At 44.2% G+C, this 14752-nt stretch overlaps 1 protein-coding gene across 2 annotated transcripts in view; it reads left to right on the plus strand.

The window, feature by feature from the left end:
- LOC147700314 (uncharacterized) overlaps nucleotides 1-11172 on the plus strand; it is a 97725-nt gene extending 86553 nt beyond the window's left edge. The window contains exons 5-6 of one of the 2 annotated variants that reach the window (XR_015299399.1): nucleotides 7838-9586; nucleotides 9635-10095. Coding sequence is in view for 1 of the 2 variants with exons in the window: in XM_086935688.1 (XP_086791814.1) it covers nucleotides 7838-9165 (1328 nt within the window). In the remaining variant the exon portion in view is untranslated. Of the gene's footprint in view, nucleotides 1-7837 lie in introns of both variants that reach the window. The other variant, XM_086935688.1, reaches the window with a different exon arrangement.
- The last annotated feature ends 3580 nt before the right edge of the window (nucleotides 11173-14752 follow it).

Below are 14752 nucleotides of genomic sequence, written 5' to 3' on the forward strand. Positions count from 1 at the left end.
CTGTGCACAGAGACTCAGGACCTCAGTGAATTAGGGTGTGCCAAAAACTCACATTAGTACCCAAAACCCAAAATCCCCTACCAGACTAGCAATCAGTGTCACATTAGCTCTTCGTCCTATAGTAAAGAAACCAATGATTAGACAACCTAGAACATTTGACTTAGGACCATCTCAGGAACGGTGGGAAGTGAGAACACTCTTTTGTCATACTCTCATACCAGTCCACAACAGGAGTAAAAAAGAGACACAGTAAGGTTAAAATATTTATTTTAACGACGTGATCTCAATCGCAGTATTTTAGTCAACATAAGCATACATATGATTAAAAATAATATGGTCAGCTTGGTTACAACTCCATAAAATACAAAAGGAGGAATCCTATTACAATGATAGTGCAAACAGGTGATACAAGTGCCTAGTTTAAACACCCTCCCTATACAGGAACTATGTATTATAAAACGATAGGTCTCTTGAGCTTTGTTAGGGGGACCCCATTTACCTGTCCGCTCAGTAAGTGTAAATTACATCAGGACCGGTTAGTCTCTCTGCATGCCTGGAATCTTCCAAGTGTGTTCAATTCTGGCAAGTGTGCTATGATAAAGGCGTCAGAATCCTACTTGGCTTGCAGCTGCCAAAATGTTGTGTCTAGAATGTGTTACACGGACCCGCCGATAAACAGGCTCGCACGTTATGATAACCTTGGCGGCTCAGCACACACTGTACAGACTGGTTGCACGATGTATGTCTAGAGATGTCGAAAAACAAATCTTTTCTCATGTATAGACCTTTGTGAAAGCTAACTCTGCAAAAACAGCTAAGCTGCAAAAGGTAAAATGGCGTTTAAACTCCTAATAAGCCATGCTAACTTAACATGCACGCAAAAAGAGGCCCATAAACCACACTACACTGGACATTGATATTCGTGCGTCAATATTTCTGTAGCTTGATATTCTGACTGTCGATATTCCGTCAGTGATCCAATGGAATATTGGTGGAAGCAGTTTCAACAAGATTATGGGAAACATAAAAATAAACAAGCATTTGCAAAGTCAGTAAGTCTGAAATTGGTGGTCAGCCTTTAGGTTTTGTCAATGCGTGGATTGTTTTGGTATGGTTTTTGTAAAACCTTACTGGCATGGGAGCTGCCAGGCCCTCACCATTATAACAAGCATTGGCATAAAAAATAAGAAATTGGTCTCAAAAAGCACACATTGCCACATTAGTTCCTGACACTGAACAAAACTACTTTGTGTGCCAATATGCTCTTTATGAAAGAGCAGAATTCTGTCGCTCATAGTGAAGCCAGCTGATAGAGAGCGAGAGATTGAATTTTAATAAACACAAATGGTCTTAGTTAACGCCAGACCTAATTAGGGGCCCAATTATTAAAGAAATCTTAAAAGTGCACCCATGGTATGTGTCTTTGCATTAGTGCAAGTTTACAGCTTTCATGAATTCACAAGAATTTACAGAAGTAGGTCAGGAAATCGTAGGCCTAGAAAATATTTAACTGAATTTTAGCATGATCAAACATGTATGTGTAGATCTGCTCATGCGAAAATCTGTTGAGCATTTGCAAGTTCACTTTACCTCCAACCACATTTTTCCACACCCTGGAACAAGTTTTACATCTGACATTGTCAGAAGTAAATGTTCAACCTTTCCCAGTATGGGAAAAGACTAGAGAAGAGCTGGTGAAAACCCTTCAAACATGCAAGTTAGTAGGTTTGCACAGAATCACGAGGGCATTGCAATCCTGGAACTATTGCTTACCCCTACCTTCAACCCCAGTGTGTAGATCTGAGGAAAGGTGGCAACGTAAGGTAATTGCTAGTATTCAAACCCTACTATGGTATTAGCCCTGGCATAATCGATGAGACTATATTAGAGCTCTTATATAATTGAATTGCTGCCATTGTTTGTTACTACACTAAAGGGACACATGGATTTTGTTACATGGCAAGTAGATTTATGAAGCAGCCTGCCCTTTGGACAACTAGATATTTTATTACATTCCACACCCCTACAGATAATAGTTATAAATCTCATTGTCAAGCTAATAAGTACTTTCATTGCTGCTTCTTCTAGTACATTATCTCTTGATTTTAGCCTCAATAAATGAGAACTCTAGTTATAAATACAGCATTATCTGGCATCAAAACGCTTGCCAAGTATACTTAAAATATTTAAAGTACAAAAAACAGATTAATTCACAACTTTTTATTCCCTCCCAGTACTCCCTCACTTTTCATACCTTTGTCTAGCCAAAACAAAAACTTAAATTTATGTCTCCTACTTCTATCGCAAACATTTACTTGCTGCAGTTGAAAAATGTGGCCTGCAACCAAACAATAGCCCTGTGAAAATATCTGCAAACTGGACGTCACACCCGTTTTTAGGTTGAGACTGGCATAGACTGCGCACATGCGCAGTCTCGCCAGCGAGACTTAATGACTCTGAGTAGCGAGGGTAAACCCTGCCCCGTTTCTCCATTGGCTGGCCTCCTAAACGGCGGCCAGCCATTGGAGAAGAGGTCTCAGTGTCGTCATTCTCTTGCTGCAAGCCCGTCCTTTTCGGATTGGGGGGGGCGTGTTTTTTCAGTTTGTTCTACCCTCTTCTCCATTGCCTGGAATGGTAAACAACAAGTCAAAAACACGCCGTTGTTTACATTCCAGCCAATGGAGAAGAAGGGAGAAAGAAAAACACGTCCCCCAATCGCAAAAGGACGGGGCTTAGTTCCTTTGTGTTTACCCTAGCGCTGAACCGGCATTCATTTCAAAGTAAAGTTGTCCTACAACTCGAGTGCTTGTGCAAATGTGCAGTTCCGAGCCCCCCCACCCCCCAAATAAGTGCTCAGAACACCGCCCATGGGAATTAAAACAAGCAGCGCGCTGGGGATTCCTCCTCACACATACCTCCTCCTTCCAGTGTGAGAGCTGCTCTGGGTTTCCAAGTGTTGTCCTGTAGCCTCGCGCAGGAAGTTCAGCGTGCTCCCAGCTCAGTGGCGGCCGCGCGTCTGCACCCCAGTGCCCTGCAGCTGAGCACGCGCCCGAAGTGCGCCCCTCCTCGGCCGGGACCCGCGCTGCTCCTCACTCCGCGCCTGCCGTGCAGCAGTATGACTGCATGCTCTAAGTCACCGCTGAGCTCACACACACCACGGCGAGAACGGGAGGAGGCCCTCGTTGCGTGTGGGAGAAGGATTACACAATCCGGACCCAAGGACCGCGGCTGCCCGTCAGCCTCGGTGTCAGACTGAAACCAGCTCTTCCACTCCCCGGCAGGCGGCGGAAGGGTCCTCAAACTCCTCAGGGGCCTCCATTCGGCCAAGGCCAATGATTATCTGTGGGATATGGAATACTCGGGGTCCCTCTTCACATTCTTCATAGGGGCATCATTTTGTGTTTACGTCACTGGGCACAGCAGCCCCTCACAGCCAAATCTTGCAGCATCTTGCACGCACGAATAGTAGGTAATGAAGCACGACTGTTTCTAGACGGATCATTTAAAATCACAGAGACTAATTAATCATCTTTTGCGATTTCAATCCTCCCTAAGCACAATCACAAGTATCCTTGCCTGGGCTCGCCACCCTCATATGCGTGCACGCAGCAGTCATACTGCAGTTAAGACATCTGCGGCTGCTTGTACAGTCTGTCCGGGATCGGTTCATTTGTTACCGGGACGTGTCTCTCTGAGGAACAACGCCAATAAACGCTAAGGTCGCGCTAGTCAATGAATATATATTTGTCTTCATTTCTCCTGATGCCCAGAGCCCCGGCAGGCTCATTAAAGTAAAGAGTACAAGACGGATTGAGTGTGATTGCATCTGCACTCCCAGGTGTCTGGAGTCAGGCCGAGCTACACAAAGGGGCGTGCACGGAGGAAGGGGCGTGCACGGAGAGATGTGAGGGTGGGGGTGAGGGGGGTTTGGTGGGTGAGACAGAGGGGGGTTTGGTGGGGGACTGGAGAACCAAACGCAGGCTTTGCAAAATGCTCGCCAGCCTCTCTCTCTTTCTGTCCTTGTGCAACCTCTCTCTTTCCATCAATCTATTCTCTCTCTCTCTCTCCTTTTATCATCCTTATTCTCTGCTCTCTGATTGCTCCCTCTCTACCTTGCCCCTCCCTCTCTGTTTTTCTCTTTATATTTAAGCTTCCCATTGGATGTGACCAGAGGCGCAACTAGAGCCACATTTCGGTGGGAAGGGGGAAGTGGGGGGGCTAAGATTTTTTTTGGGGGGGGGGGGCTGAAACTTTAAGCAATACGCAGAGTGGAGCTGCAGGGGCTCTAAGAAGGGGTGAAACAACATCAAAGCCTCATTAACATGCACATGGTCTTTTAAAGACCTGTGAAGTGTTCTGGTGCGGCTGCGTGTGTGCCCGGGAGCAGTCTGAGCCCGGGCTGCCACACACGACAGGGGGGGGCTGAAGCCGTTTGATTCCGATGGGTGTTGCGTGCCTGGATGTGACTTACCGGCTAGAGCGGTGTGTGTGTGTGGGGGGCTCTGTGTGTGTGTGGGGGGCTCTGTGTGTGTGTGTGTGTGTGGGGCTCTGTGTGTGTGTGTGTGGGTCTGTGTGCTTGTGTATGGATTTTGCGAGAGATTAAGCTATTGGCATTGTAAATGAGAATGCCATTTATTTATCTGTTTTCAAAACCAACACATAAATAACAATTTTGTCATTTACAATGACAATAGCTCTAACTTTTGCAAAGGCGGGACAGTTGCATTGTAAATGCTTGTTTGCTGATGCCACATGTGAACAGCCTAACAAAATGCATTTTTCCGTCAGCACATCAGGGTGTCCTGCCTTTATTGCTTCTGTCTCAAAGGATCACCCAAAGTGGGAAAACTATCGACAATCTCCAAAGTTTGAAATCATCCAACACTTCTCATCCTTGATTAGTATTTGACTGTCCAGATTTCCCCACTCGTAGGTCTCTGCACAGGCTCTCAGCTAGATAATGGGCAGAATTCTAGATCTTTTGTCTTGTGCACAAGGCTTCTCTAGGATAAGCATCCTGTGGTCGTACATACGTATTGGCACCATGTTGGCTGACCACATGCCTAAAATTAGCCACCCAAAACTTTATCACGCCGATGAAAGTTCTAATGTTTGGGGGTAGTGAATTTCATGCACTGGGTTCTTATTTATGGAACTTGCTTCCCCTTCCTCCTAAATACAGTTTTCTAACAATTCCGAACTCCCTAAAGATGCACCTATTCGTGCAGGTTTTTCACCTATGAGGCAGTTGAGTTTTCTGGCCGCAGATTTTTGTTCACAAAATTTGTTCTCTCAGCAGTTATTCCTAATCTGTGTAGTAACTCCATTACTTGCGAAGCGCTCTAAACTGACCAAAATAGTGTAACATAAAATAGATCCTTTCTTTAGAGCCAGTGTTGCATATCTTGAATGTCAAGTGTCCTAGATTCTGTCCAGATGGACAATGGCTCTTAAATTTTCAGACACTTGTTTATAAACAATTCTAAAGGAAAGTACATTGATTTAATACATCAGAAAAGTGTCTGTTAACAACTACGAGAATCCAGAGAGCAGAATCCAGAGAACCATCATATGGGTGCAATGGGGAATATTAACATTACAGCTGACAAAATCACACCTGAGTTTGCTTATTATGGGGAGATTTGTAACTAATTGATCATAGTGGGTTCGGAAGTGATGGGATTGTGAGCTAAGCCACTTGGGCAGAGTATGGCCTAGATGATGTAGAGTTCTTCTTTTTGACACTTTGATATGGCAATGTTATTCTTAACTCTTATATTGCTACAGACCCCCCAGGATATAGCGGCATGCAATAGCAAATTTAGTGGCACAAAAATGGAAATTTAGCGGCACAAATATGGAAATTTAGCGGCAATTTTGAGGCATTTTATGTGGCCATTTTTCCTACAACAAACACAGATATCTTAGTTTTTTTAGTTATTTAACAACGTGAAGCTATGTATATTTGGTTTCGTTACAATGTAGACACTTTGGGGCAGATTTACAAGCCCCTTGCGCTGCTTTTTTGCGCTTGGTGCCACTGTACCTGCTGCACTAATGATGGCTATACCGATCGCCCCTTTTATTAGTAAGCATGTTAAATAGTACAGTGTATTTTGAACACAACCTGATATGCCACCGGATGCCCGTTCCATCCATCTACCCACCCACTCTTCATCCATCCATCCTTCCCCTCATCATCCATCCATCCTTCCCCTCATCATCCATCCATCCTTTCATCCACCCCCTCATCAAACATCCATCCATCCATCCCCTCATCATCCATCCATCCATCCTTCCCCTCATCATCCATCCTTCCCCTCATCATCCATCCATCCTTTCAACCACCCATCCATCCATCCATCCTTCCCCTCTATCCATCCCCTCATCCATCCATCCTTCCTCTCATCCATCCTTCCCTTCATCCATCCTTCCCCTCATCCATCCTTCCTTTCATCCATCATCCATCCTTCCCCTCATCCATCTTTCCCCTCATCCAGCTACCCTTCCACCCATACATCCAGCTATTTAAATTTTCTCTCCATCCTTCCCCTCTCATCAATCCATCCATCCTCTCTCATTATCCATTCATTCATCTTTCATTCATCCATTCAACCCATATCCTGGAGTACAGAAAGGTGCCATTGCTTGTTTGCCTTCTATGGCCTGTAGTCCTTTTTTTAAATCGGAAAATTGATACTCTGCTAATTCTTTAATCTATAGAATAAAACCATGATTTCATAGTATGCTCATAGAGAGCCCAGCGTTTTTGCACTAAACTTCAGCTTTAAGGAGAAGCTTGCTACGATCCAATGCTAAAAATCGTACATGGATGGAGCACTTAGTGCAACATCTTTAAAGCAAGGTCAGACATTTTGCTAATACAATTCACATTAGAGTAGAAGTGCAAGCACATAGACAGTTCCGGGTGTGCATGCTGCAGATAATCTCTCAGCAATGCAAGATTCGAGTTAAAAAAAAATATATTAACAGATTTAAGGTAGCGTGTCTTTTGTTTTCAATTTAAATTGTTCTCCGTTTCTTTCCCAAATTGACTTGCTGACTGTGTTTAAATTTGCCAGGTCAGTAAATGAGCCTTCTCACAGGCCTAAGACTCGAAGTTCCTATTCCTGTCACTGCAAACCCTTTCACATTACACTCGAAGGAGAACTGCTCTGTCCGATTCCTGCTCCATCCTCTGTGACAACAACCCATCCCCCCCTCCCCTCCTGTTGATGTGCAAGGTGAGGGCTCCCATTGTCATTCTTGTGGGCCAGGAAGAGGTGCGAACGAGCGCAGTCCCGGGCAGCTCTGAATGACAAAGAGCCTAGACCTTCACACTGCCAGCTGCAGCCGAGCTGCTTTAACCCTCTGACCCCAGTGTCTGTAGATCATCTACAGGTGTGGGGCAACCGGTGCATGTCTTTGGATAAAGCAGACCCCCCAGGATATAGCGAAAAATGCCGCGATTTCTACAAAAATGCCGATTTCGCTGGCATTTTTGTAAAAATTGCGGCATTTTTAAAAAAAGTGCCGATTTTGCGGCAAATCGCGAAATCGCGATATCCTGGAGGGTCTGATTGCTAGGACCTTTGATAGTAGGTTCAATACTGAATAACTCTCGCATGTTGTTGGATTTCATGACATTTTCTTGTAGTGATGGCAATTAATATTATTGAAGTGCAAAACATTTGTCTAGTCAGGAACTGCTTACAACATTCCTCCTAAATGACTACCGTGAAGGAACTGCTATCCTTTAATGAACAACATTACCCCCACTTCCTTTTAATAAATCATGCTCCTTATAAGATTTTTTACTTTTAATTTTGTTCTGCAGTGCATCGGACCAAGACAAGAAGTGCGAATGAAAATGCGTCCTGTATATGCCCACTGAAGAGACAGCAAGGAATTCCTAAGAGTAAGAGAAGCCTCACCTGCAAGGAGTGTGAGAATATATTCACTAAGATGTCATGTCTTCTAGATCATCCAGTATCACATACGTTTGGGAGACCCTTTTACTGCAGTGTCTGTGGAAAGATGCTTCTTCTGCAGCATCAAAGCGCAGTCACAAGGGCGGGGCCATTTTGCTGCACAGAGTGTGAAAAGAGCTTTATTAACAAGTCTAATCGGCTGAGGTACCAGAGAACCAACACACAGGCTCGACCCTTCCAACGTACTGAGGGTGAGAATACCTTTACTCAAAAGAACAATCTTCGAAGGCACCAAATAAGCTCCAAACAGGCGAGGCCTTTCCATTGTACTGACTGTGATAGAACCTTTAATCTGAAGCACAATCTTCTAGTTCATCTAAGAATCCACACCGGGGAGAAACCTTTTGACTGCATTGATTGTGGGAAGAGCTTTACTCGGAAGCAAAATCTTCTAACTCATTCAAGAATTCACACCGGGGTGAAGCCTTTTCACTGCACAGAGTGTAAGAAGAGCTTTAACCGGAAGCAAAATCTTCTAACTCATCTACGAATCCACACAGGGGTGAATCCTTTTCCTTGCACTGAGTGTCAGAAGAGCTTTAAGAACAAACAAAATCTTCTTACTCATCTAAGAATCCACACCGGGGAGAAGCCTTTTCACTGCACAGAGTGTGAAAAGAGCTTCACTCAAAAGGGAAATCTTCAATCTCACCAAAAAGTCCACACAGGGGTGAGACCTTTCCAGTGCACTGAGTGTGAGAAGAGCTTTAATCAAAAGCGTCATCTTTTAGATCACCAAAAAACACATACAGGGGTGCGGCCATATCAGTGTAGTAAGTGTGAGAAGAGCTTTAATTGGAAGCAAAATCTTCTAACTCACTTACAAATACACACAGGAGAAAGACCATTCCACTGCACAGTCTGTGAGAAGCGCTTTTTTCAAAAGCGTGACCTTCTCAATCATCAGAGAATCCACACAGGGTTGAGGCCCTTTCATTGCACAAAGTGTGAGAAGAGCTTTAATTTTAAGCAAAACCTTCTAGCGCACATACGAATACACACAGGAGAGCGGCCCTTCCACTGCACCAAATGTAAGAAGAGCTTTATTCAAAAACGTGATCTTCTGAGTCATCAAAGAACCCACACAGGGTTGAAGCCTTTTCACTGTACTGAGTGTGACAAAAGATTTACTCAAAAGAAAAGTCTTGTGAAGCACCAGAGAATCCACACATAAGTGATGCTTGTTGACTGCACCAAATGAAGGAGACATTTTGGTAAATGACTTAAAAGTGGCAAAATATTAGATGCAGGAAGGGAGGACTTTAACTGCAACAAGTAGGTTTTAAAAGAAATATCTTTATTGGCAGTTCAAAGAAAGGAACAGAAAACAACGACAAAAGAAGGGGAAGCAGCATGGGTAATGTCTCGTCTCATTATCAATGGGTCTTTCATGTGAGTACAGAGTCGCTAGGATGTTATCACGATGTGTACTGCTTAGCACTCATTGATTCATTCATCACTGATGTTATTGTGTAGAGTGACATGTGGATTGACAGTATGGGCAACTGTTAACACTGCTCCTTCACACTGCTGCTAGCAGGTTAAGGTTTGATCAACACAAAAGTATTTTAAAAGATCCAAAAATCTTGACCAGAGTGACACTCTTGCACTGGACAGAGAACAAGAACAGAAATACTCAAAAGATACATCTGACCTGTGGCCCAAAAATATACCCTAATACAACACCTTCACTTTTCACCCAAAACATTTACTTGCAAGGTGCATGCAACATCCAAAACGTTTATAATGAGAGATTTTTAGCCTTTTCTTAAAACACCATTACTTTTGACATCTTATTGCCATTGGTAAGTTTATTGCATACTGTGCCCTTGCACCCTGAACCAATTTTCTACTGTGAGATTATTAGTAGTCCCATTTACATAGATCTCAAAGTTCTCTTTGAGGAATACCGTATGAGTCTTGTCAGCCAGTGTGCTGTTCACTCCTGATATATTGTGGATTATGTAATTACAAATTAGCAATTGCTCAGAACTTATACAACTTATTTCTGGCCAAAATGGATAGCAAGTGTTGCCCTGCCACATAGAAAGAGGACGTTTTTTCCTTGTGGTGTCACTTTCCTAGCTTGACAATTGATTTTAGTTTAGGTGGCCCTCTTCTGCTATCCCAGAAGGAGCACATTGTGACAAAGGGGTGTGAACAGAACCCTTCATTTTTAATTACGTTTCCATGGTAACTCAAGAGTCAAACGAAAACCTAAAATTTTTCACTTTTGGAAATAGTTTGTTCGCTACTAAACTGATAGCTATATTCTTTTACAGCTGCTCTCATCTTGGTGACAGTGTGTGCAGAGTAAAAAAATAGCTAGCATTCGTGCCAAGAATTTTCAATTCTATTAAGGACACGGAGGCGAGGATTATGCTTTCTCTTTCTTTACTGAAAATCACAGCAGCCAACGACAATCGTTTAACACACAATGAACTACATTTCCCACAATGCATGGTGCAACTCCAATAACCATAGAGACTGTCCACCTATAAATCAAGTCCCAAACATGAGCACTTCCTCTTTCTTTGCTTTGAACAAGCATTGTCCATGTAAATTTGCAGCTTGTCCAATTAAGGCAGAAACTTTGTAGAACAAACCGCAAATCATTTTAACACGACAGACTTAACTGAAGTCCATATAGATGAAGGATGTATAGCACGCCTTCCGAGACATCCAACCGCTATTCACCTTTTTGCTCAGCTCCTGAAACAGAGCTATCAAATCGTAAGAATCGTGATAACTAATTGTATTTGGGTGGGTAAAATAACAGTCATAAACATGAATTGTACAGAGGGCGGGATAATCCTCGCCTCTGTGGCCTTAATAGAATTGAAAATTCTAGGCGCGAATGCTGGAATTTTTATTATTCTATTACCGGACCTGAGGCTTCGGATTATGCTAGTTTAATGCTTTTTCAACACAACAGAAGAAATATCGCCCACAGGTTTATAATAAAACTGTTTAAATGTAGAGTCAGATGACCAATCAGCTGCTCTCATTATGTCTTGCATACTGGCACCTAATATAAAAGACTTTGACGCCATAGCGCCTCTCACCGAATGAGCACCAAACAATTGAGTATAAATTCCAGCCTCTGTCATTACATATCTGAGTCATCTCGCAATTGTGGCAGAGGTAACTGGTTTAAAAGGCTTTTGTAGTGCAATTAAAAGTCTTGAACAACCTTCTGGCCTGAGCTGTCTGATACGTTCCTCATAAACTTTAAGGCATTTGACTACACTCAATTTATCATTAGCAGGAAATGCATTGTAATCAATAGATCGGGAGAAAGTCTTTGTCCTTGCAGAAATCACAAATGAAACCCCTTCAGGGGAGAAAACCCTACCTGTCAGGTCAAGAACTCTGACATCAGAGACTCGACCGCAAGCAGATAAACAAAGAAGCATAGCCAATTTAGCAGATAATTGTTTCCTAGATAACTCAGGTCAAGTACTCTGACATCAGAGACTCGACCGCAAGCAGATAAACAAAGAAGCATAGCCAATTTAGAAGATAATTGTTTCCTAGATAACTCTGCGTTATCTGGCCAACTGTTGAATAAACCCGTTATTTGGAGAGACGGGCAATAATGCCAAAAGTCTTTAGCGATCGTCCCCCCTAACTTGTTCATGTATCTCACTGCCGATATGTTGTCCATCCTGAGGAGAATACAACAAGATACTTTCTTGGGTGAGAGAGTTTGAATCGCAGAGGATCCCGCCAGGAGTTCCAGGCAATCGATATGTAACGACAACTCCTGGAGGGACCATCTGCCTCCTGTGGCTATGTCCCCACATCGCGCCCCCCAGCACCACCAGCTGGCATCAGATTCTATCACCACTTCCGGACAAGAGCCATAAATAGTTCGGCCGTTCCAGGCATCCATGTGGGCTAGCGACCACTTGAGTTGTTAACTGACATCGTCCCTGAGGAGAACCTTAGCTGAATATCAAAGCCCCTTCTGAAGTTGTTGAATCTTTAGGCATCGAAAAGGCATGGTAGTGCCATGTGCCCGGAAAGATTACTTGTATTGATGATGCTAGAAGCCCTAGCAGGCGAGCAATAGCTCTCAAAGACATGACCTTGTAGGTCAATGTCACCTTTTCTAACAAATCTCTCAACTTGGATTTTGGGCAATTGAAGATGGGCTGTCTTGGAATTGATCACAAAACTCGGAAACTCCATCAATTGAGTCAGACATAGAACTAATTTGAATGCATTGATCACAAAACCTAGATTCTCAAAAAGATGTACAGTCATCTAAAGGGGTTGAGATGCTAGGGAGAAGGTCGAGGCCATGAGTGTGTCATCTAAGTAAATTATCAGACGAATACCCTGTTCCCTGAGGTGAGCATCCACTGGCTTAATCAACTTGGTGAAACACCAAAAAGCTGAAGAAAGACCGATAGGCAGGACCAAGTATTCCAGCCATCTGTCCTGCCAACGTAACTGTAAGAAGCGCCGGTGTGGAGGAAAGATTGGCACAGTTAAGTAGGCATCTTTGAGGTTCAGGCGGACCATCCAATCTCCCCATCTTAAAATGTCAGTTAATAAATGAATTCCTTCCATTTTGAAGTGTCTGTATTAGACAAATTGAACCCTTTTAGGCTTAGAACCAGTCTGTGTCTACCACCTCTCTTCTGCACCAGGAAGACATTGCTGCAGAAACCCTCTGGTCTGTTGTCGCAGTAAGCCACTGCACGTTTCTCCAGCAGGTCTCCTATTTCGTGCTTTATAAAATCTTTGTTTTGTTGGGAATAAAAAACAATTGCGGTGGAATGAAATCTTGCGCTAGGGTCCGGAAAAAGTCTATGTGAAATCCCTGAATTGATTGCAAGATCCATGCAACTTGTGTAATTGCCAACCAATTGTGTAGAAGCAATTGAGGTCGACCCCCCAGAGGACATGATATTAGACTCAGTACGCTTATCTGAGGTAATCTGGGGTTGGAAGTTGCCCCGTTGACCTTCTCTGTGATAGCGGCGACGGTTGAACCTTCTGGTCAGGTAGAAGGTACCGCCCCTGGTGTTGTCATTCCAGCCCCTCTACCGCGACCGTAAGTGCCTCTGGGAGGGCCTTGATAATATTGGCGGCCTGGCAAGCGGCCGCTGCCTCGCCCGGCCCATCCAAAAAGGCCAGTTTGAAAAACACGTTTAATGTTCATTTGGGCTTTGTCCAAAGATGAGAAGGTACCAACATACTTAGACAAGCCTTTGACAAACTTGTCTCCAAACAGGAAACCTTCCGCCAAAAGCCCCGCCTCCGTGGAGGCTAACCCCGTAAGATTGGAGTCCATTGGCATCAGCAAGGATTTCCGTAGCTCTGTTGAGATGGCGCAGTTCGCATTGCCTAAGAAACAAATGGTCCATCCAGCCAAAATATCTGGGTCCACCAGAGCTCCAGTGTTCTTGGTTACCAATGCCATCCATAAGATCTTGGCCAGGGGACCAGTCAGATCGAAGAGCTTGTCCTCGCAACCCCGCCAGGCATGATCTATTCCTTTTTTGGGGTCCTTTACAAACATTTTCAAGAACGCCAGCATGTTGGGGTCAATGTCTGGTGTGTTGGTCATCTTGTTCGGTATGTCGGTACGAAGAAACTCCGCTCTAAGCCTGCTATGGACCTCTTTATCAAAGTGTTTGCAGAGGTTCTGATGGATGTACTTGGAAACGGACGTGTGCTGGCACTGTGGAGTGAATTGTTATGCTGCAAAGTTTGTTCTTTCAACTCAAAGACTGCATAATTTTATGTTTAATGTTTTTTTTGTAAATTGCTCACTCACCCGCACTTTTGAATCAGAGTACCTCTCCGCGGTCCACTGCGAGGCTAGCTCGTTTGAGTGGAGGGAGGCAGGTCTCACTTCCGGCACAGAGAGAGGTTAGCGCCCTAGTGGCCAACCCCCTCTATAAAACCAGATGGTATCCTCGCCGCGAGCAGACACGCGCTGGCAGTGTGGAGCCAATTGTATTGCTGCAAAGTTTGTTCTTTCAACTCGATGACTGCATAATTTTATGTTTATTGTTTTTATTGTAAATTGCTCACTCACCTGCACTTTTGAATCCGAGTACCTCTCCTCAGTGTACCGCGAGGGTAGCTCGTTTGAGTGGTGGGAGGCATGTCTCTTTCCCTGCACTGAGGGAGGTTAGCGCTCTAGTGGCTAACCCCCTCTATAAAACCGGATGGTAACCTCGACGTGCAGCGGGTGCGCCAAAGGCAAGCCTGTCTGGGCACGTCCGCGCCCGGGAGTCGCCAGGATCCAGGGAGCCTGGTCATTTTGGGCAAGACCATGGTCCCCTATTGAGATCAGTGTACTCTACTAAAGAGATTGTGGGAGGGATGGGTGGAAATAGAAGCTAGGAGGCTTTAATAGATTGTCAATTGTGAGATTTATTAAAGAAAAGCAGGATGGTTGGTATGTTTCTTCTGCCTGGTTTTTAGGGTTCTTGGGATGGTGCACGCAGAGCCTTCTTCCTTCTTCAGGTAGCTTGGTTTGTCCAGGGTCTGCCGACCCACAGGATGCTCGAAGAAAGAGATAAAGAGGACGGTAAATACTCTATTTTCAGGCTATGTGGATTAAGCTGGCAGCGCTTCACCACACCGGGTGCAATAACGTGGGGTCTCAAAAGGTAAGGAAGGCTCACTGAATATCTGAACTCCCTTTTGAATGGAAATAACAGTAGATATTTATGTCAGGTTCTTGTTGCCTCGGTTTCCTAAGTCGTGTGAGGTCGATTGAGGGTCTTGGGAAGGAG

Source organism: Lissotriton vulgaris, chromosome 8 (assembly GCF_964263255.1).
Source record: "Lissotriton vulgaris chromosome 8, aLisVul1.2, whole genome shotgun sequence".
NCBI lineage: Eukaryota > Metazoa > Chordata > Amphibia > Caudata > Salamandridae > Lissotriton > Lissotriton vulgaris.